Source organism: Lycorma delicatula, chromosome 6 (genome assembly GCF_047948215.1).
Source record: "Lycorma delicatula isolate Av1 chromosome 6, ASM4794821v1, whole genome shotgun sequence".
NCBI classification, from domain to species: domain Eukaryota; kingdom Metazoa; phylum Arthropoda; class Insecta; order Hemiptera; family Fulgoridae; genus Lycorma; species Lycorma delicatula.
Window position 1 is genome coordinate 143450280 of NC_134460.1, and position 25754 is coordinate 143476033.

General features: G+C 28.8%; 1 protein-coding gene across 2 annotated transcripts in view; it reads right to left on the reverse strand.

Moving 5' to 3' along the window:
• The window catches only part of Nnp-1 (Ribosomal RNA processing protein 1 homolog Nnp-1), a 42697-nt gene that overhangs the window by 3589 nt on the left and 13354 nt on the right, over positions 1-25754 (reverse strand). For both annotated transcript variants that reach the window (XM_075368717.1, XM_075368716.1), the window contains exons 3-6: positions 24277-24585; positions 16613-16795; positions 10672-10955; positions 6614-7187 (exon numbers count right to left, since the gene is read on the reverse strand). In XM_075368717.1, the coding sequence (XP_075224832.1) occupies positions 6614-7187; positions 10672-10955; positions 16613-16795; positions 24277-24585 (1350 nt within the window). The remainder of the gene's footprint in view (positions 1-6613; positions 7188-10671; positions 10956-16612; positions 16796-24276; positions 24586-25754) is intronic.

Consider the following 25754-nt stretch of genomic DNA (forward strand, 5'->3'; position numbering starts at 1 on the left):
CAAAAAATTACAGTATATTAAAGAGATTTAACAGATTCTGGAAAAAAACCTGTTACGATTGGATATTTTTTATGCCTGTAACAACAAAAAAATTGAAACAGTACAAAAATGATGACAATTTAATTGCAGAATTTTTTTTGCACATTTTATTAGCAAAATATTTTTTTTTTGCTTTGTGTTTATGAAACATAATTTGCTGATTTTAAAAATAATACTTTCAAGCAAATCGGTTGAAAATTGGGCAAAATATGATGAAAATCCCGTGTCATAAATCACATATGTTAGTATAAGTGAAAGTAGATTCAGAAAACTAAGTTTTATAAAAATCCCCACCACTGAAAAGGCTATTCAGATTGATAAAAAACCATTTTTACTGTATATTGTTATTCATTATGATTGTAATCGATATGTGTTACATGTTTACCGATATCATTTGTCTGAAAAGATATTTACAGACCTCAAGTAAAAGTGACGTATTTATGACCACAAATTCCTTCTTTTTTTTGTGTGCCGTATATCATAATTTATTATGTGTTTCAATACATCGATATGTTGCTAGTAAGATAAGCTATTTTTGTAAATAATAAATAAATCCGTAATCACCATAGCAATTATAATACACAAGTCACACACACACACAAGCACATTTCTGAGAAAAAAATGGTCATGTTCTTTCTAGTCTAAATAAAACATTTTACATCGTATAAACGTCATTCAAATTGTGTAATAAAACTGATTACTTTGTGAATATAAAAAAAAAATAACTGACTTAGATGCCATATAAAATAATTTTGTAACAGCGTTTTAAAACTAACGCCGTACATAACCAGTTCCAAGGCTACATGATCTGAAAAGGTTAATGAGTCTCAATGCTGAAGACCATTTTTTGTATTGGGTCTGGACTGGCGGCTTTATTAGTCCAGACAAACTATGAAGTAATGGCACAATTTTCCCTTTCATAACTAGGAGAAAATATTGACTTTCAGTTTAATACTCTTAGTTGGCATGTTCTACTGTGCATGTCTTATTCAATGAAGGTTTATTTAGTGGTATTCCAGTGTTTAAAGTAAAAGAATAAGTTTCCTGAAAACTTAAATTATAATAGTTTTAAAGCCACAGGTGGTTGGTTATCTTTCTGGATAGTAGGAAACAAATTCAGAGTTTAAGAAAGCTCTGGAGAAAAAGCTGGTAGTGATATAAAAAAATACTCACAACTATAAGTCTTATTAAACTATATGAAATTCTTCAGAAAGTTTTCATGGATGATACCATAAACTAGGTTATTACATCCAGCAATGAATAATTACTCATAATTTTAACAAAAATACTTGGATGAAACCACCTTTTTTTTGAAAAGTTTTCGAAGTTGGAAAGTAGAAATTTATTTATCTATTTTTTTTATAATTTATTAATTTAATATGCATTTTGTACTGTTAATAGAAATAAATTTTGTTAAGTTATCATCACTGATCATCATTAAAATTGCTCACATTTTAAATACATACAAATATAATCCCAAAAGATCTTTTCTGAACATATTGTGACTAAACAAGTAGATTAAATATCTATACAATTATACTTAGATTTATTAACCACTTAAACATGATAATCACTAATAATGTAAAATAGAACACTGCTGATGAAGGAACTGAAAAATAGTACTAAAATAATAATTCTATGCATTTAATATTTAAATATTTTCATGGTAAAAATAATAATAATAATAATAATATACATATATATATATATATATACACACACACTTTTTTCAAGTTTGTGGCACTTTTGTCTTTTTTTTATAAGTAGTAAGATATGAAGTCTAGATTCCAAGCTTTTTTAATTATAAATGGAGATGATCAGAAAGTTTCAATAACCAAAGTAACACTAACCATTGCAGCAGTAAAATAAAATATTATCTGCTGAAGCAGTTAATATTTTCTACATTATTAATTTTCATATACAATGTTCTTCAAGCTACTTAAATCCATTTGTGGATATTAACTGGTGTTAATTGTCCAAAATAGATAAATAAACTAACTAAAAATAAAATAAAGTAATTAATTTTGATATTTCTACAATTTTTTCACCTTAAATTTTGTTTAATAAAAAAAACTGGAATACTTTCAGTTACATAAATCAAAATAAATTAAAACTGAACAGATGAATGATATATTTTTAATAGTATGTGATTGAACAAATTATTCATTAACAAAATAAATAATTGAAAAAATCTAAAAAAATATTTTTCAAGAAATTGATCGACTTACATCTATTAACATTATACGTTACGAAATAGATTAATCAGTATTCAACAATTTTATTAACTAAATAAATATTTGACTACATTTAAGTAATTAGGAATCAACACTAAAATAATGCATCTGCAGATGAATGAATGAAGAGAGCAGAAAAAAGGGTGAGAAAGCCTTGGCAAGAATACCACACAAAAACATTCCTGGCACAAGCCAAACATAATCAAGATTCTCTCATTTACTGCCCTTCCTCTGCACCATTACCTATTTATTTATAAACAATAATGCCAAAAATGTAAACGAACATAACAATGTTCTTTAAACAAAACACTTACTACATGTTACAATATTACTAATAAGAATAATTTCTCAGGGAATAGCATTTTTACCTCAACAAATAACATTAAACATGATTTTTTTAAATCATTATTTCTTCATGTTACAATTATTTTATGCACATTATTTTAAGCATAATATACAGTAGCTGATAAATCATCACTGATTTGCAGAACTGTGATCAACAGAAAAACTCTGATATTTTTTTTGTCTTCAGTCATTTGACTGGTTTGATGCAGCTCTTCAAGATTTCCTATATAGTTCTAGTAGTTTCATTTCGGTATACCCCCTACATCCAACATCACTAACAATTTGTTTTACATACTCCAAACATAGCCTGCCTGCACAATTTTTTTCCTTCTACTTGTTCCTCCAATATTAAAGTGACTATTCCAGGATGCGTTAATATGTGGCCTATAAGTCTGCCTCTTCTTTTAACTATATTTTTCCAAATGCTTCTTCTTCATCTATTTGCTGCAACACCTTTTCATTTGTAACTTTATCTACTCATCTGATTTTTAACATTCTCCTACACACCAGATTTCAAAAGCTTCTAATCTTTTCTTCTCAGGTACTCCGATCGTACAAGTTTCACTTCCATATAAAGCTACGCTCCAAATATATACTTTCAAAAATCTTTTCCTGACTTTTAAATTAATTTCTGATGTAAATAAATTATATTTCTGACTGAAGGCTCGTTTCGCCTGTGCTATTCAGCATTTTATATAGCTCCTGCTTCATCTATCTTTAGAAATTCTACTTCCCAAATAACAAAATTCTTCTACCTCCATAATCTCTTCCTATTTTTACATTCAGTGGTCCTTTTGTTATTTCTACTACATTTTACTTTCGTTTTGTTCTTGTTTATTTTCATGTGATAGTTCTTGCGTAGGACTTCATCCATGCCATTCATTGTTCCTTCTAAAAACTTTTTACTCTGTCTTTTTTACCATTATTTTACTCTGTCTATTTTACCAATGTTCTTTCTTCATCACTAGCATTCTTATATTTTCTACGTTCATCCATCAGCCACAATAAATCATCTTAAATCCAAGTTCTCTTTGTTCCACCTAAGTTCGCTTCTGCTGATTTAAGAATTTCCTTTTTAACATTCTCCCATTCTTCTTCTACAATTTCTACCTTATTTTTTTTATTCAGACCTCTTGCGATGTCCTCAAAAATCTTTACCTCCTCTTCCTCAAGGTTCTCTAAATTCCACCCACTTATCTGACACCTTTTCTTCAGGTTTTTAAACCCCAATCTACATTTAATTAACACTAAATTATGGTCTCTATTAATATCTGCTCCAAGATAAGTTTTGCAGTTGACGAGTTGATTTCAAAATCTTTGCTTAACCATGATATAATCTATGTGATACCTTGCAGTATCACCTAGCTTTATCCATGTGTATACTCTTCTATTATGATTTTTAAACTGGGTGTTTAGTAATTTTGGCAATTACTAAATTATACTTTGTGTGGGTATTCACCCAATATTTCCTTTCTTGCCTTTTCCAATGCTTGCATTCAAATCTCAGACTATTATTAAATTTTCATCTCTTTTTATATGTTTAATTGCTTCATCAATTTCTTCATATATTCACTCTACCTCATCATCATCATGGGCGCTTGTAGGCATATAGACAATAACAATCGTTGTCGGTTTAGGTTTCGATTTTATCCTTATTATAATGATTCTATCGCTATGCATTTTGAAATACTCTACTCTCTTTCCTACCTTCTTGTTCATTATGAAAACTACTCCTGCCTGCCCATTATTTGAAGCTGAGTTAATTATTCTAAAATCATCTAACCAAAAGTCATTTCCTCTTCCCACTGAACCTCACTAACTAATTCCTACTACATCTACATTTATCCTATCCAGTTCCTTCTTTAAATTTTCTAATCTACCGACCTTTTTAAGACTTCTAACATTCTACGCTCTGACTTGTAGAATATTATTTTTTAATTTTCTGGTGACTCCTTCCTTAGTAGTCCCCACCTAGAGATCTGAATGGGAGACTAGTTTACCTCTGGAATATTTTACCAAGGAAGGTGCCTCCATCATTTTTATATGAAAATGCAGAGAGTTACGTTTTCTTGGAAAAAAGCAGCTGTAGTTTTCCATTGCTTTTAGCTACACAGTACACAGAGGACTGAGTGATGTTGATGTGGCCGTTTAAGTCGTCCTGACCTACATCCTTAACAACTACTGAAAGAGCTGCTGCCCTCTTTCAGGAATCATTCCTTAGTCTGGTTCTCAACAGATACCTCTCCGATATGGTTGCACCTTCGATCCAGCTATTCTGCATCACTGAGCACTCAAGCGCTCTCACCAACGGCTAGGTCTCATGATTCATAGAGAGACTCTGATGTGAACACCACATTACTTCCTTGTACGTCTATTAAATTACATATATACATTTGTTGCACTTCATTTAAACTTATTTCATTTGAAAGTGAGATGCGATCCTCCAATTCTTTAATAAAATGGAGAGTTATACAATTTCTAAAATATTAATTTTCATTAACATCAAATATTTATAGAATTATTAATTCAACTATTTTACGTGAAATATTAGGATAGATTAAAAGTCCTTTTATTAATCTTTAAATAAATGTAAGTGTTATATATCTATCTAATACTATGTTTTTTAAATTATTATGATGTAACCATCAACAAAATGACAAAAACGAATAATCAGATGTTTCACCAAATCTGATGTAGACACCACTTCCTTGTACGCCTACTAAATTACACATACACATTTTTTTTAAAATGAAAAGTAAATTTTTTTGGGCACTTTTGGTTTTGCTTCAGTTGATTGCAAGCAAAGGGGAGGTGCACAATAGATGTTAAAACAGTCCTAAATCTAAAATTTCAACATAGGCTAATTTCTTTTGAGTTATGCGAGATACATGCATACATACGCATGTACAGACATCACGCTGAAACTAGTCAAAATGGACATTTCTATTGAAATCTGAAAAACGAAGTTTTTCGCGATTACAATACTTCCTTTACTTTGTACAAGGATGTAAAAATTTCTAAAAAGATAGAAAAATTATGAAAATTGTAAACAATATTGGAAATGTTTAACTAGCCTAAGCAACAAAATGCAAGTTCATCGCACAAAAAATGAGCATACTAGAAGATAAGATTTCAAATTAGAAATAAATATTAACCTTTTGGAGCACCAGAATATACAAAAATATGAAAGAAACGAAAAACATACAAGTATTTGAAACGTCATATCACAGAAAACTGAAAATTAGATTATTTAATAAAATTTAAAAGAATTTAAGATGAATCACAGAAAATTTGTGCCACAATTTTGAAGGAAGTACTAGATTTCTTAAGTTTCAAAAGTTAAAAATCTTTACAAGTTAATATAATATGCCTTTTTATCTGAAAAACCTTTATAAATAAAGGTATTAAGTAGATTTTAAGGAATTAAGATTTATTAGGAGTAATAAACTTAAGGATTTTTAACCCAAAAACTTTAAATTTTAAAGTTTAAAAATTTAAAAAGTTTAAATTTTAATCTAAACTCATCTTTTTCAACAAAACTTTTTCATTCATAAATGTAAAAAAAAAAGAACAGAAAAAAATATATTTGGGGAGCATTTACTCACTGCCTACTATATAATATGTGTATAGTAGTATAATAGTATACACTAATATATATGTGTGTGTGTGTGTATAAAATGTCACCAACACAAAATACATAAATACAAATTCAATTTAGATTAGCATTATATGCTATGAAAAAGTTTTTCCAAGATGATGAAAAACTTATTTATAGCATAATTCCTATGCCTTTAGTGCAAGTAAACGCTACTGTAATAAGCACCTCTTGAAATCACAGACCCACAAAAGAACTCCTCATTGTTTTCACATGAATCTAATAACTTTATTGCATCATTCGGTAGCTTACAAATTCATATATTTATATAAAAGATTAAACTTGCATTAAAAATTAGGCTTATATTAAAAATTTACATAAATCCTACATAATAATTTACCTTCTGTAGAGCTTTGTTCTTGGTCTTTATTGAACCAGTATTTCTATAACCTGATATGTCTTTTTTCTTTTTTCTTCTCTTTCTTTCTCGAATACCAATTCGCTGTTTTATTACGATCTCTGTATCACTAGTTTCTTCAACATTAAAATCATCATTCATATTATTGATTTTAACTTTCTTTTTTGTATTATTAAAGGAAAAACTATTTTCAAACAGTTTTCTTTTCAATTTATTGTTTTCATTTTCACGGATATTTTTATTATTAGTATCCTGAGTTTCAATGATCTCCCACTTTATTAATGAATTTGGAGTTTGCAATGAAGATTGCGTAGACTTACTGTTTTTAACAGGGGTGACCTGCCATTTACCAAATTTACCATTAACAATTGTTTCAGCTGCAACAGAGTCAACAAGAGATGAACAGGAATCTTCATTATTATCAGTGCATTCATTTTTTTGAAAATCTATTAATTTTTCAGCAGTATTTCTAATAACACTTTTCCAGTTTATTTTATTAGGCAATTCAAGCTTCTGTAAACCAAGAGGATATTTTCCAGCCATTAATGAAGAAAACCTGTTAAATACAAGAATAAGAAATTTCAAACCAGCTGTTTAATGTTAATTTAATAATATATTTCAATAAAATTTTAATGTAATTGAATAAATATTAAAAAAAGTAAACTGAGTTAATGTTTTCTGCCATAGCAAGCAACAACAACACTTTTTTATCGATTTACCACCTCTCACATGCTGCAATATAATTAGTGATGAACACATTAAGGATATATTTAAAAAATAATTTTGGATATAATATCTAAATTCTTAGCAGAGATCTACAACCCTTATGTTGTAAGGGTCTAGCAATTTTTTATTCACCACTTCATTTTTATCATAAAATTAAACAAATAAATAAACATTTAATATCATAATTCAAGATGGAATGTAAAACAACAAAATATCATACAAAGCACTACGTGTTGCCATCATGTAGTTTCATTTCTCTACTACTAACATTCCAAAACTTGATGTCACAAATTCTTTAATTTCCTGTTGGTTATCACTGTTAAGAGTCATATCTGCTATGTTGTGTTGAAAATAACATGTAGTGATTGAATTTTTAACAGTATAAAAATGAGTGCTTGCAACATTCATTATCATCTAAAAGTCATTTATAGTGATGAAACTGTTGGTAGAAGTATTATGAAAATAGAATTTCATACATCAGAAGCTGGCAAAGCAAATAAAAGAGGAAAAACCTCGCAGTGGATAACCAGGTTCTGTAACTGATAAGAACAAATGTCTGTTACATCACACAACGACGCACTGCCACCTACATAGGCTTATTGAAAGATTGAGTAGGACACATTATTATACAACTGGGTCAACATAAAATCTGTTTGTAGCAGGTCCATGCAAACACACGTAAAAGAAAAAATAACAACAACAGGAAAATTGTAACAACTTTTGAAATGTTATTGTGATGAGAGAGATTACTTCCTTCTCAATATTGTGTGGGTGATAAAACTTGGATTATCATTATAACCCAGAAAAAATGGCAGAGCATGGGATAATGGCATTATGGATTACCATAATCAAAAAAATTCAAAATACAACCCTTTGAAAAAAAATTTTATCAATAATGTTATGGGATTCCAAACATGTGTGTATGAGTAATTACCTGGAAGCTGGGTAGGTGTAAATTCTGGGTGATAAAATGTTGATAGAGATGTGTGTGTCATCTTCAACAATCTAAGAAGCCCATGATAATTCTGCAACAATAATGCTTGGCTGCACAAACTGTGTGCAACTGCCAAGGCTCTTGTGAAGTTGAACCAACTCCACACCCTCCATACTCACAAATTGGTGTCATGAGATTTTTACTTCTTTCTGCAATTAATGAGGTAATAAGGCTATTCATGTCAACATGGATGATCTGAAGGATGCAGCGAGGTCTTGGCTCAAAACAAAAGACTGTCGGCATTCTTCATTGAAAGAGTGAGAAAACTGGTTTACTGTTGGGGGAAATGTGTAGCTGTAAATAGTGACTGCACTGGAATACAGATGTAGGTTTTCGTATCAAATGTACTTTTATGTCATATTTGTTTCATTCTACTACATTTTCACTTGCGAGTTATGGGTGACTGTGCAGTACATTTCAGCCACCCATCATCGATAAGATTTCTATCTTTATTATGACATCTATTAGAAAAATACCCCGTAGGGGTTTATTATGACTTCCCAACCCCGTAGGGGGAAGACACCCACTTTGTGATGTTACCAGTCACCACACCACCCCCTCCGTTCTGAGCCCTGAGGGGCTTTACCAGAGGTCACCTTTAGACCCTCTAACTGATTACATCTCACAACCATCAGCCAGACCTCAGTCGGGATTCCACTGATATAAATGCCACCAGTTCTAAATGAGACAGCATTCAATAGATCTTTTTAAAGTAAGTTCATCTGTTTCATCAAAATTGTTCCACGTTTGATCAAAATTGTTTCATATTTAACATGCCTCTAAGAAATAAATAATGATGTAACTGCTATCCTAATATGTAAGTTGTTATACTCTGCGAAGTGACTGAATGATGGAGAGGTCTCTGAAGAGGTAAGGATCTTTTCAGTAGCAGCTGGGATCAAAAACTAAATAATATGTAGTAGAAAAGAATGAAAAATAACAGCTCTACTTCTGAGCAAATATTAATTATTTCATAACTTCTCCTACAATACTACAACTTCCTGTTGGGGATTATCAAGGGGATGTTAGAAATATGAAAACCAAATATTTTTTAGAATTGAGATAGAACAAGAAATGTTAAGTTTAGATATGGTAAGGATTAGTAAGTAGAGAAACAAGTAGAATGTTTAATCAGGGAATAATCAGATAATATAAATTTAAGTGTATCATTCATAAGACAATGAGAGAATTGATTCAAAATCCAATCAGACTACAATACTGCAGCTTTATGTGCCTACTTCCTCAGCAAATGGTGAAAAAAAAAATAATATAATTAAGTATTCAAATGTATTGAAAGCTTAATGGGAAACTGAAATATGGTGGGGGGAAAGAAAAGAAAGGAAAATAGCTTGAGAATTTGGGAGAAACAAAAAGATGTGTAAGCCTGAAATGTGTTTTGAAAGAAATGTCTAAGAGTAAAATAACAATTCAAGAAGAAAAGTCTAATATGTTTGTTATTGATATTGTTCTTTGAAATTGGTTTATTGGTTTTTTAAACTAAAAAATAAGAATGGTATTTCAGTGATACGAGTTGAAACCAAACACATGGATAAAGTTAATGCAGAGTAAAAGAAGGTAATATAAAATGATAATATGAAAAGCAACTTAAGCAGTCTTAAGTTAGGTACAGTATTGTAAATGGTAAGTTAAATATGAAGATAAATTAGATATTAAAATTCTATATTTGAATGTGTAATACAGTATAAAAGTAAAAAATAAACAGGAAAGCCAGAAAAAAAGTCTATGTTTAAAGATTTTCCTAATTTATTGTTATAGAAGAAAAATGTAAAATGTAGGATAATAAATATACAGAAATCAAAAAATTATCTAGGAGCAGAGAGAATAGAGAAACAGATCAAACCTACTAAGTGATTATGGTTAAAAGAAGATTTATTTTCTTTTCACTTACGTGTTCCATTGATTCATATCAGTCACTTCATTTAACAAGCTAGATATGTAAACAAGTGAATTATTCATTAAATGGAAGTGAACAGTCCAAAGTTATACTCCAGACACAGGATGAAAACAGATATTTTTGAGCAATTTTGCTGGACAACTTCATAAGTATGTTCAACAACTTTGATCCAATTAAAAAAGATATTCTAAACAAAAAGGTTTAATGATTATGAGAAAAACTGGTGGAAGACATACTAATATTGGACATGTCATAAATTGATTTAACAATATGTAAATTTATTAAGTTTTGGGTTTTTAATATACTATATTTCTTTTTATGCCCTAACAAATGAATATACTTACACATCAATTAGTTCTCTAAATAATCATTTATTGAAAACAAATATTATTCACTATTACTTACTTTGAGATAAGAGATGCTATTTGCTTTCTAGCTTTAGTTGTAGTTAATTTGTTTGACTTTAGTGAATTAAACATAACGATCATCTGCTGACAATCAAAGTTTAAACGAGGCAATTCAACATCAACATGACCAGCACGTGGATCCAACTCATGATTATTATTATTATTATGTATATTATCATTACTCTCTATGCTGTAATTACAATCTTCCTCTTCTTCATCTTCCTCATTATCATCGATATCAACTTTTTTAATAACGTCTATGGTTCCTCCAACAAAACCACGCTAACAAAAGAAAACAAAATAAGATCAAAGATAATATTTAAAATTTTTACAGGGTTATCTTAATTGGATAAAACATTTGAAGCAAAAGGATATTGCGCTATAAGGGAAAATTATTTAATAATTTTTTTTTTTGTTAATATATAAACAGACTTTTCAACTTTTCTTTCAAATCCAGAAGTAATTTTGAATATTTTTAAAAAGATTAAAGTATAATGAAAAATGTTTGAAATGAGAATAGATATCATTAAATATACTATTCATGTCCCAACTAATGCTGCTTTTCACAGTTTTTAAAAGTAGCTTTTTACTATAACTTATGTTTTTAGCAAACATTTTATCTGAAAAATACTGATTAAAATGTTAATATATATACATTATAAATATTTTTTTTGTATTTACAAAGCTCCACATTCATAGAACTACGCATCTGTGAGCAAAATTTTAGAAACTACGAATTTATTCTTCCTCAGAAAAAAACACGAGTGCAGTAGCAGTATGGTATGTACTGTTTGCTGTTAATGCATCTAGACTACTTCCTACCTACCTGAGTACGAAAAACCATTCTTAACATCATTAAGGGTTGGATATAAACCCCCACAAAATACATCACCTAATATTAAGTATTCAACTTATACAGCACAGTGCCTGTAATGTACTTTATTTGAGTAGGTCCTTTTGAAGCAAACTCAGTGTAAGTATCCTAGATATTTGCAACTTGTTAAAAAGAGTTATGGCAACTTCTTGACATTTTGTAATTCATGTTTTACTCATATCATACTGTTATTACTCATGTAATCTAACTGTATATTGTAATATATTGTTGTTGTTACTTATGTAACTGTATTTACTCAAGTTATACTCTCTTTCAGAAATTAACCAATCTGAAGAAAATGAAACTAATTATTCTTCACCTTGTATGAATTATAATAAGTATTCAAAAGTTCTCAAAAATAAGTATATTATTGTTAATGAAAACATATCTATGTCTCCTGTTGTTAACAACTGGCTACATCATGGCAAATAGTTAAAAACTGTAAAGATTTTAATTTGCATCTTAATGGTTTGACACTTAATAAAATTATTGTGAAAATGTATTGTTCCTATTTGTGCTGCCAATATGCAGTTGTAAAAAAAAATTTCAGTAATATTCTGAGCATATGCTTCCACACCTAAAGCATAAAAAAAGGACTTTTTAAGAAAAAAATAACATTAAGACAAACAAATTGAATATAGATAAATAAATTCTTTACATATAAATATGTATATATTATTTATTATATGCACAATATTTAATGCACATAATTTTGAGAAAGATAAATAAATTCTTCATATGTAAATGTGCATTCACATTAGATACATAAAGTTTATTATATTATTTTACTATAAGATGAAGTTTATTAATAATCTGAAACTTTCTCAAATAAGTCTGATTTTTATTTAATGCATTTGCTGTGGAATTATTTTACCGAGTGCTGTCCCGGTCCCCGGAGACTGGAGACCTTGTGTTTAGTGTGGCTGGGTTTGACTGAAAACTCAGCTCAGTGCGGCTGCTTTTTTTTCTTTAACGTGATTATTTTTAATTATTCTATAAAATGTTATACCAACAAATAAGTGATTTTAAGGGTTTTTTTGTAAATATTTACCTTTTGGTCGCCGGTGGTACGAAACACCCTGTGGTTATGACACATTACATAGTTGTGATTCCTACCTCTGGGGTAAGGATGCATCAACTATTTAAGTTTTTTATAACTTATGTAAGCCAAGTAATTCGGTTATTTCCTATTTGTGGTCAAGATTATTCGTTTTAATAATAATCTGTATCTGGTTAGGCCTAATGGTAAAAAAAATGTTTATAGTTCTGATTAATAAATTGCATAATTGCTTATATGCAATTGTCAGCAACCTTGTACGCTGACAATTTTTACTCTGGTATAACTCTGGCAAAGAAATTATTAAAAGTGAAAATTGCATACTGTGATACCTTGCAAAGTAATAAAAAAAGGAGTCCCCAAAGAAATAAGATAATTGAAATTAAAATGTGAGGAAATCTTTGGTCTAGAAAAGAAAAAAATTAGTCATAAAATGGCGAGACAAACAGCCTGTATTGATGTTGACAACAATGTACTCCCATGACACAGGAAAGACCAACAGAAAAGGTGAACCAGTGAAGAAATCAAGTTGTGTTATAATAAAGCAAAAAAAGGAGTAGACAGTGACCAAATGTATCCCACTATTCTGTTTTGCATAAGAGTATAAAATGGTACCATAAGGTCGCACTTGAATTAATTTTTAGTCGCAGTTGTTAATACCTGGATCATTTATAAAATGACAACAGATAAAAAAAAAAAATTATAATTTTAGGAAAAAAAGAATTTTAGGAATTTAGCAAATAGTTTGGTAAGCAAACCAAAAACAATTGACATAGAAAAAGGAGTAGGCCAAGAGACTTTATCATATGTTTGTAAAACCCAAAGGTCTGGGGTGAAAAAAAAGAAAATGAGAATCCGCAGAATCAATGAGTAGCAAAGAAGCAGACAGAAAAGTGCATAAGGTGACATCTTTCTGGTAAGAGTGCAATGGCAATCCAGGCTATTATCTGAAGTGTTTTTATTTTTTATAACATACTTCTATTTAAACTGTAAATTTTAGAAGTTTCTATTACAAAGTAAATTAAGAGAAAACCTGCTGAGGTTCATCAGAGAGCTGGAGAAATGTTTTTAATAGGAAAAGCAATTTTTAAAAGAACATGCCCTAAGCAGTTAAACTAAAAAATCTTTTTAATGCAACTTTTAAACACCCTGAGCTGCCTTAAGTGAGAGAATTCAAGTAAGATACCTATTATAGTAAGGAATCTCATAAAAATGCAAACTTTTGAAGAGCAGGATTGTTTTAAATGATGGATCAATCTATGGGTGGTTATTAATCCTTTTTCACTGATCTTTACTTACAATTACACAACATATTTACAGTATCTTCTAAATATTATGTGAAATAGATATACTATTCACAGCAAACATGTAAAAAACAAAGAAAAAGCAACGCGCTGTTAATTCTCAGAGTGAACACATTTAGATATGTTGGGAACTTTTAGCAGTTCACTAATTTAGGATAACATGAAAATAAGTTAAGTAACGTGTAGAATTTAAAGCATTAATCAATAGGAAAGCCATCTCTTATCACATAGAAACTCCTCCACAAAAATGTAACACTTATTATGGGGAAACCTAACAGTGGATTCATTAACATTAGCTGAAATGTTATTTTATATAAGTTAGATTATTTTATAAAAACTAATGTCAATGTAAAATAGAGAACATTCATAAAATACTATTTTATGTTTTAGATATAGTAATATATCTCTGCATCTTGTATAACACTCAAAATAAAATGAAACATTTTGTTGCATGTAATGTTATTTTTAACAAATTTACTGATATATCAAAGGTAACATTACTAATTAAGAACTTAAAAACTAATTTGATAAATCCATAACAGTTATGCATTTATAGATATAATCTGTACTTTGTATCTGTTGAGATTATCTGTACTTTGCAAATTTTTTTTTGATAAAATATTTTAATTCTTCCTGCTGAGCTTCCCAGAAGATGATGCTATATATAAAGAATATAAGTACAATAGCAAGCAAATTAATCCAAACACAGATGCTATTTAATAAAAGGTAACTCTATTTAGAAAAAAATTAAACCTGTACAATTTGTGAATATGTAATAATTAATATCTCCTCCTTTATTTTTAATCACTTCACATACATGGTTTGGTGTCGATTCAACAAGTATACTACACATTTTTTCATCACAAAACCATACCAATATTATTGCTTTAAAAAGGTCAATCTCATTTTGTACAATTCATTTTTGAGTCACGTTTTGATTATTGCCCAAATATTTTCAATTGGGTTTAAGGCTGGGAACTAACCCAGCCTGGCCACCAGTGGAACAGCACTTTAATGTTTCATTCTTCAAAAAACTTTTTCATTTTTTTGGCAGTCTGGCATGGTGCCAAAGCTTGTTGGAACATTTTGTTGCCGTGTGGGAATTTTTTTTGAAGTTGTGTCACAACCCTTTCCCTCAGACTCTTGATATTTCCATTAATTTTCATCTTACCATCTAATTTTTTTTTTAACCTCCAGGACTACCATTAGGTACTGCTTCAGAGGATGAAATAAATAAAATTTTTGTAGCATATGAAAATGCTATGCCTGACCGGGATTTGAACCCAAGACCTCTGAATGAAAGGCCAAGATGCTACCACTCGCACCATGGAGGCCAGCATCTTACCATCTACTTAAAGTAATGAACGAGGGCCTTCAAATGTGTAACAACCCCAGAAAATTTTTTTCTGAGGATGTTTAACTGATTGTTAGATATGAGCCAGTGATTTACAGTATCTTCATCTAGCTATTTTAATGTATGATGTGACTAAACATTGCAACTAAACACAAAATTGTGACTCGTTTACAAACATAACATTTTGCCAGTCTTCTTTGGTCTAGTTAGCATGTGCTTTAGCCCACAAGACTTTTTTTTGCATACTGCTGGATGTTAAAAGCTGCTTTTTAGCTGATGAGCTTTCCATCCAGCTGCAAGAAGTTAGTGTTTAACAGTTGTCACATGTAATTCTGTTTCACTGGCTGCTAATTCTCAATTAAGGTTCACAACATAATTTGATCAAGATAAGATAATTTGGATCAAGTTTACGTTTTCTCATTAATAACTGATCAACCGATCCTGTGTTGAAGTAATTTTTATTTTATGGCCCCACTGTCTTTCCTTAGAGATAGAAAGGAACTAGTTTCTTTAAATCCTTTTAAAAAACAGTCACTGCCCCTAGGCCAACACCACACTCAGAAGCTATTTATTATCATTTTCATACTGATATGCTCAGAAAGAGAAACAATTTTTGAACACTTTCTTGGAGTTATGTATATTATTATATATTCAAGACGGAATAAAAAAATACGAAAATATAATTTTGTAATAAAAGAATGAAATAAACTTTCATAAAACACTATTTATAACATTAAAATTGCTCTAAGTAACAATAACCTCATATTACTAATATAACTAAAAGAATGGGTGTGTCAAGCAGTGCAGCCACAACATAGAAATAAACATAAAAATACCCTATCTTCAAATTAATTTGTACTCTACTGTACTTGCAATAAATTATCAACAATACTTTCCTGTCCGTAATCCTTGATGTTACAATTATAAAATGAATTTGGTTTAATTTATTTAAATGGAGTGATATATTTTCTTATCTTATCTGTTCTCTCCTTAATTTTGTTCTCATAATAAATGCTATAGGAACAGCCCACCTTGATGGCTTAATGAAGGATTCACTTCCTGACCAGACTGAAGAAAAATCTACAATGCTTGTCATATAATGTCAGGTGTTCTACTTCTCTTAGTATATAAATACATAAATTTATGAATTGTCAGCATCAACTTTGCCAAGATAGTGCTAAAATCCACCAAACTGTGCATACAACACAACGCTAATGCGCTGCTCAATTTATTTAAAAATAATACGATTTTTTTCAGTTGTTATTAGTTCAAATTTTGTAATTTTTTTTTTTTACATAATATATGAGAAGTATAAAAAATTTTTATTTATTTATTTTTTTTATTACTTACATCTTTCCATGCCTTAAATCTAGCTTCATGGTCTAATCCTTCATCAGACTGCCTAATTAAATTTAAAAAAACAACTGATGCAATGTGACTTATCAGCTGTCCATGATTTAATCTACTCATCTGTTCAGCAAATGGTTTAACAAGTTCAACAACAACCAATCCGCTTGGCTGACCATCTCCCACCTGGAATACAAAATGCTATCTTATAGTATATAAATCGTTGACAATACCACATAATTTAATTTAACAGAAAATACAGTGCATCAGTATAATGAATGAAAAGTATGGAAAATCAAAACAATATGAAAATATCAGTGACAAATTTAAGAAGCTTGGGCCAAGTTTTTAGATTGGATATTTCCACATGACACATTATGAGAATTGGTTAGGTGTGTTTCTTCAGGAAGTCTGAATCTGTATTAAGATGGCTCGTAAAAATTTTAAAGAAAGACATTTTGTTGTGCTAAATATATTTGTGTTGGTCAAGCCAAAGTGATTGATTAGCAATGTTTTTCTTTGATTCTTCGAAAAACTATCTTAACCTCCAATAAATTAAGGACCAGACACCCATTGAAGAACTTCTTTTTATGAAATTGTCTCACTTTATGTAGGCATATCTACTATCGCCAAAATTCATCCCTTTTCCTTTATTCTTAATTCCTTCCTCTCCAGTGGTGTTTTGAGAGTTTTGACTACATGATCATTTTATTATTGATAAGCTTGTTTGATATTCTTAAAAAATTAATAAAACAATCCATTTCTCCAATTCATAATGGATTTTTTTTGCTCATCTCCCAATGAGAGTGGAATAATTTAACAGAGAAAGTTTTATAGAAACATTTAAAAAAATTTCAACAGAGCTCTATGCTCCTTCATCAAAACATTCTTTTTAGATTTACCAATGCAGGATTCACTTTAACAAATATTTCAACAGAAAATTAAGGAACATAAAATTTGAAATGCACATTGAAAGAAACATTTATTATGGGACTCCTTAGCTATATTAGATGTGCAGAATAGTTTAAAAAAAAAAAAAAAATTGTCCAAAAAATATGAAAATATTGATAAAACTAACTGAATACATTTGATGATTTTTTTTAATAAATAAATAAATTGAACATTAACAGAAAAATAATTCAGAATACATTAAAGCTTGTGCTACTTTTTTATTACCTGGACGCCATGCTGTTTGTCATGGATTATTGGGTTTTATTTACATTATTACTTATTTTTTATTGAAAATATTATTTTACTACAAATAAATCTTTTTAATTTTATTTTATGTTTTAATTATTGCGATAACGTGTGAATTACTACCTGCAATCTTGCATTTTCTTTCTTCCCATGATATTTGGTTTTGCTTTGTGTTGTCAATAAGACGTGAAAATCTAAGATTTAGTGGCCATTGAGGAAAATGCCATTCATTTTTTATAGAAAGCCATTTTCTTCCTAATCAATGAGTATGTCAAAATGGTCATCAAATGACAATGTACATTGCTGACACAGCAGGTTAGTGTTGCGATAAACAAAAATGCCATACTAGAGTTACATTAAGATGTGGAATGAATTGGTTTGAAAATTCTAGACTGCCATCTCTAACTGTTATGCGTTTCATTTATTTATGGGCACATAAATAAATAAAACTATTTCTATTGACTGGTGTGAGTAAGAGTTTATGTAGTGGTGGTTGACTAAAGGTCATGAATGATGTTTTCGATGGTATTTTGGCTGCTATAAAGGATTGTTGGCCTCCTGAAATTAATATGTACCTAAGATTAGTGGAAATAAGGTTCTGTTTTTTCAGGTTATATGTGTTGTAATGGCAGTTTTTAACAAAAAAAAAGAGGGTGAAAAAAATGAAAAATATGTGGCACCCTGATAAGTGACAAGTACCAAACTTGTTTTTAAAATTAATGTTTTTTCACCTTTAATAACACTGTTTGTTTACTCTATCAAAAATCTACAAAACAAATATTAAATACTAATGCCTGCAAACAATATCTTTGCGCATAATCTTTTGTTAGCATTTTTATTAGTGACAAAAAGCTGTACAACCAATTTTAACATTTTCTATGACTTTTTCTAGGAAAGAAAAGTGAGAACTAAAGGACAGAGTAACAAATTAACATTTCTATGTGGGCCTAAGTTGTTGGATGTAAAGCAATTGGCAGCACCAATATGCTTTGCATATATAAGTACCTTTCTTTCTTTTTTTGGTAACCCTTTGGCACCACCATAATGTATTATTTTAGTATGAATGAAGATGATATATATTAATGTAAATGAAGTGTAGTCTTGTACAGTATCAGGTCGAGCATTCCTGAATGCATGGTTAACTAAAACCCAACCGACAAAAAACACTGGTATCTACAATCAAAATAACCTACAACAAAATTACACTCAAAAACCCATTTAAAAACATATTTTCATTAAATTTATACCTAGATAGGCACTTTGAAAAAAATTTACAGATATGGTACTTATGAAACACAATTTTAAAAAAGAACTATTTTTACCATAATTTTTTAATAAGGAAAAAATGTATAAATAATTGTTATCATTCTAGGTAATCATAATAAAAAGCATAAATTTAATCTTAAAATATGTGAATCATTTAAACCTCTAATCTAGGCTGCCCACCAACTGAGTGTAACTTCTTTTATGGGTTTAAATTTTAATCAAGCTGCTGAATATTAGTCCCTTATTGTCGTTCAACAATGAAATATCTATATCATTACTAATTAAATAAATTATTCTGTTTAGTGCATAAATGCTTTAAAATCATAATTTATTGTAAACTAATTTTGTGACCAGTTTCAGGCAACTTAGGGCTACAGCCAATTTTCTCTGGTCTTCAGAACAACTGTAAAACAGGTTTTCTCATTATTAAAATTCACAGATATGGATATTTTTGATTGATTTGACAGCTTCAAGCTGTCTAAAAAGACAATTAAAATGTTTTTCTCACACAGGGTGTTTTACTATAAAGTAAATTTAAAAGAACCAATTATGGCATGCAGTTACTACACTATATATACTATATTAATTTATACTACACAAACAACATTTAAAAGAAAATGAACACTTCATTAAGTTTTGGTTCAAATTCTAAAATTAATACACTGTTGTTTACTTATAAGGATCATGTTTTCTAATAAAAGCAATTCATGAGATTGCAGGCACAGCCTTAATTTCATTTAGTAGAAGTTACAATAATCTAAACTATCTATCTTGAAAAAAATATAATTTGATATAAAATTGGTGGTCGCTAAAAAATTGTACTTCTACAATACGAGGGATGTTCAATAATTAAAGAGACAAATTAATGTAGTGAAAAACAGTTCATTCAGTGACAATGAAACATTTTGAGAACCAAGTTGGCAACCTTGGGAATTTAATCAGCTGTTCAATCGTAATTAATTTAAACGGTAACCTCTTTTGTTGATTTCAGAGTGTCAGCTCTGCTTGAAACATGTACACCAGTAGTGCAACATTCAGTGATAGATTTCAGCTAATAGAAGGTGTGAAATCAGCGGAGATTTACTCAAGAATATTGAAACAGTATGGTGAAAAATGTTTAAACCACAGTAACATGTGTAAGCGGGTGGGACTGTTTAATTCGGGAAGAACATGATTCCCATCACTCTGGAAGACTAGTTGAGGTTTCAATTACCATGCTGCAAAATCACATAAATGATCTATTTAGAGACAGGAGAGTCAACATTTATTAGTGATGGAACCATGCATTCAATCATTCATGATGTGCTGAATTATCACAAAACGTGTTTGAGATGGGTTCCAAGACAGTTGACACACATTCATAAAGAGAATGGAGAAACAATCAAGAAATTGGATTGGGGGTGCTGCCACATTCTCCTTACAGCTCAGACCTTACTTCATCTGATTTTCATTTGTTCGGCCTGCTCAAAGGCTTTTTATGCAGCAAGAAGTTCGAAGATAACAAAACAATCAAAAAAGAGAAACATGAATGGTTCTAACAGCAAGGTAAAAACTTCTATGATGCAGGAATCAAAAAGGTCACAGAATGGTGGGACAAGTGTCTAAATGTTGCTGGAGACTATGTTGAAAAGAAATGTAAGTTTCATTGTCATTGAATACATAATTTTTTTCTTTACATCAATTTACTTTGTTAATTATTGAATATTTCTTGTATTAGAATTATACAATACTACAACAGATTAAAGCCATCAGATGCTTAAAACAACTGTCCATAACAAATTAAAATACAGTTAAATTTTTCATGATTGGTTGCTTAATGTTAATCACAGAAATTACTAATGAGTAGTAAAAATAGTATGGACCAAATGCATATAATTTGGATCACTTTATTATCATATTCTATCATTTTGAAATTTAGGTATGTATAAAATAATGATAATATATTAAATTCTGTTATTTATGAAACTGAGAAACAACTACTTCTATATTTTACTCATCAAATTTTCCATTAATATCATATTTTTTCATTCCCGTGAAACATTTTGGAACGAGTTTAATGTGGAATGGAAATTATCTAAAAACACTTGTGTTAATTTTTTTTTAAAGTAACAGTTAAAGTGGAAATTCTTTAAAAACATAATGCTTAACATAAGAGAAGAGGTTGCACTTCCAACAAATTTTTTTAACAAAAACTGTAGAACGTGTCATAATAATAGTAAATAAAAATGACTTTCAATCTTTAGTAGGTAACAGTAAATATGAATCGTATAGACTGATACATTTATCTATTGAACTTATGGGCAATACAAATTTGAATTTTTTGCATGTTCGTTTATGTATACTTAATAACATAATGAAATATTTTTTAATTAATGCACACAAAATTGTTATTTTATTGTGTAATGATTAATTTGTAATTTTATATTGTTGTATTATGATAATTTCATAACATTATTATTTCATAAATTAATATGAACAAAATCTACTTCTCATTTTAATAACAGATTGTGTACTTCGTAATGATGTATATGATTGTAGTCGTGATTTCCTACAAATTCCCTTGCTCCTTCCAGGCAAACAAATTCTTTTATCCATTGTTTAACATTGCTACCACACCTAACGGTATTTATAAAACGTATAAAGATGTACTGAACTAAAGTCACATCCTAAAATTGTTAAAAAACGTTGCAGATAAGCAAAACATATAGATATGTTTTCATTTTTACACTTATACTAGCGGACCCGAGAGACGTTGTCCTGACGTAGCATTGTTCTGTAATAAATGCACAATACATAAATATAAGTAACTTATTTAAGTTAAAACTAGCAGGAATGTGGATAAAATTTCACTAATATGACTATTAACAGTTTGTGATTGTTGTATTATTGTAATGGGTTTATTGATTAATTATGTGTAATATGGTTAATATTTATTTTACACTAAATATTGAGATATCTGATGAAAATCGAAACGTCGTAAAATTAATAATTAGGGTAATTAATAAATTTTGGTACTTACGTATTAACGCCAATGCAGCTACAGCTTTATTTAAAAACATAGTAGTCAATCGGATTTTGGTGAAAAATGGGCCGATATAGAGTTTAACATAGATTCAAAACAGTCTCTTTATTAATTTTAACAATGGTTATTTTATTTATTTATTTTATAAATATAATTTAACCAAACTTAACCTATGCTCGCTTCGCTCGCTAACATTGAATAATTAACAGGAGTGTTTTGATTATTTAAATAATAAATAATTGCAATAATTACTGAATTTATTAAAAATTACGGTATTAATTAGTCAAGGTTAGCGAGCGTAGGTTAAGTTTGGTTAAATTATATTTATAAAATAAATAAATATAAATAACCATTTATTAAAATTAATAAAGAGACTGTTCATTTTCCACCGAAATCAGATTGACTACTTTGTTTTTAAATAAAGCTGTAGCTGCAGTGGCGTTAATACTTAAGTGCCTAAATGTTCATCCACGTTACTTCTAATTTTCACTTAAGATCATTTTAAAAAAGTACCTCCTTAATTTTTTTTAAATTTAATAATTTTGAAGTTTCATAACCACGTGATAGCTTAATTAATCAATTAATAAAAAATGAAAGCACTGTAAAAAAGCAACGTTGTTAAAATTTTAGTAGAAATTTTTATCATTTTTCTCATTCTTTATTTTAACATCTATTTTACCAAATTTTAGATAATTGTACATTAAAAACAATTTTAGAAAATTTTTTATAAAATTAATCAGCTACAAAAATTATAACTTCAATTTTTTAAATATACTTTAAACTAAATTATTATACGTAATTTATATTTTAATTTTATAAATGTTATAATTTATTTTTATTTTATTTATTTATTTTTATTTATTATTTTTTTATTTTATTTTTTTTTTATAACTAACATTTTTATTTTCAAAGAGCCGTTCACTACTTCATAAGTTGCATAGAATCAAATGAGAACTGACAATTTAAATTTGTAGGTTAAGTTGATTGTTATTGAATGCAGGTATATACATCATTAAAATTCATGAAAAATCATGTAAAATACTCATGTCAATACTGCATCTTATAAATTTGCACAATGTATATTTTTTAATTACACTTTAAAACGTTATTTAGATAAATAATATTCTCAATAAGCAAGCAATTCTAGCAGACTCTGCAATGCTTCACTATTGCTAGATTTGAGTATACATACAAATTAAATGAACACAATTGAAAGTTTCATAAAACCTTAAAAACAATGAACATTAGGAACTTCACAAAATTTAACCTTTCGCTTTATAAAAAGTCAGAAGGTGAATAAATCCAAGTGGCAAAACAACAGCACTACCTATCGGATTTAATTCACACTACTCTCTAATCACAGTATTCGGTGGAAAATAATTTTTTAATGAAAAGGGTTGTGGCTGCAAAATCATTACAATTAATACTCAACATTAAGAAACTTACAAAACATTACGGAACTTTATAAAATTTAACCTTTCACTTTATAAAAGTCGGAATGTAAATAAATCCAATTGTCAGAACAGCACTACCTATCGGATTTAATTCAAACTACTCACTAAACACAGTAGACCATTAAAAATACGAATTTTAATATAATAACAACATTAGCTATTACGCAAGTAACTGATATGTGAAAAAGCAACAAAATAAAAAATTTTCCTAGAATCCGATCGCACCACCAACTACTGGTTCTGACTGATATGCCAAAAATTTAAAAAAAATTCTAAAATGCGATTGCAGCGCTGTCTACCGGATTTAATTGTGAACCTTAACCAACGCAAGATCAACAACAACACATAAATAAATTAAAAAAACATTTTCTATCCGATCAAATTGTGAATCTAAACCATTCTCGAATCAACTTAATCACACACACAAAATTTCATCAAAATCAGTCCAGCCGTTTAGGAGGAGTTCAGTGACATACACACGCACACAAGAAATATATATATATATAAAGATGTAGAAATAGAAAATAGTGCAAATAATGAACTATTAAAGCAATTTTTTTCAAGTCACAGTAAAAGTCATAGAATATTAAAATATATTACAATAAGTTCAACTGCGAACTCAAAAACATCTTCTTCACCTTTTTATTAAATATTATCCTTACAGGTGATGTTTTACTAACCTATTAAAACATAAACTGATAATAACTAGTATAATGTTCAAATGATACCTTAGCAAGTTCATTAACATAAACATCAGCAAAATGATACGTGAGGCCATCTGGAATATTATTAAGACATGTGCAGTAACAATTAGAAAGAAGTTTTACATTATCAACATTCCAGTTATTCTTTTTCAAAAGTGTAAAATTCTGGCGTATGAAGCGTCGTATGAGCATCAAGCATTTATCCATTCGAAGATGATCAATACCATACCATTCTTGACCAAGGATATTAAAAAATGATTTTATAAAGGTTACAGACATACTGAATTCAACAAAGCAGTTTATTAGTTGTGTAGTCATTTCAATAACTTCTTCCTGTAAAAAAAATAAAAAATAAATGAATTTTACACTAATGCCACTTAAATGATTAATAATTATAATCATTAGCAAATAATTTTTCATTAATAACGTACAATGGTGCTTACTTAGTTATTCTAAATGACTGACACAATGATTTAAAAAACATTATTGAGTTAATAATAAAAATGTTTGTTTGTTCAACTGGGTCTTTTGTTTGATTGTTAACAATTTATTCTTTTTGAAGAAACTGGTATCGGCAAGTAGAAAAAAACAAATTATGTTACATTTTGTGGTTAAGTTAATCTTGATTTATATAATCAGTTTATGAAACCATTGCAAAATCATTAATGAATAATAGTTTAATTTTAATATTAAATATATACTTAGAATTGTTTGATCTATGAAATAGTGAATAAAGTACTTTATAAAAATAAGAGTTGGAATAATAATTTATGAAAGAAAGATTTACATTACATTACAAATCGTTTAAAATTTTTAGCTTAGGGCATAAACTGAAAAGTTGCATATGCTCAAGGAACACATATTCAATGACATAGTAGGAGAAACTACTAAATGGAATAGGTTATGCATCTACAGGTAGGTAAGAAATAGGATTAATCACGATGTAAATTTTTACTAATACGGGTATCTTTGTAAACACAATTCAATCATAAAGTATAATATGTTCTATTTTGTATAGTTTATATAAAATTATATAGTAATTATTTTTTAATTATTACTATTACTGGAAAAAGACATATCTAACTTCTTAATAATTAAGTCACAAAATAAAGTATAGGTAAGAGATATTTATTTTCATTAACTTCAAAAGAACTGACGGTAGGAAACAAATTTGAATGAATCAAGATAAGCATTAAAATAAAATGATTATATTGTGAGATCAATTAAAACACCAATGGTAATAAACACCAAGGCTTTAAAAAAAACAACACAAAAAACCTTAAACAATAAATCTTCAAATAAACATAAAGCAATTAGAAAAGAAATTATGTCTCTCTCACTCTCTCTTTCTCTATACAATTACAAGTCAACATTTTTAATAAAGCAAATATTCCCTACTTGTTTAAAGAAAAACAATCATAACACAAATGATATGAAATTTACAATATCAAAAATGTTTCAACCTTTCTTTTCATAAATAAGGCTTTAAATTTTAAACAAAC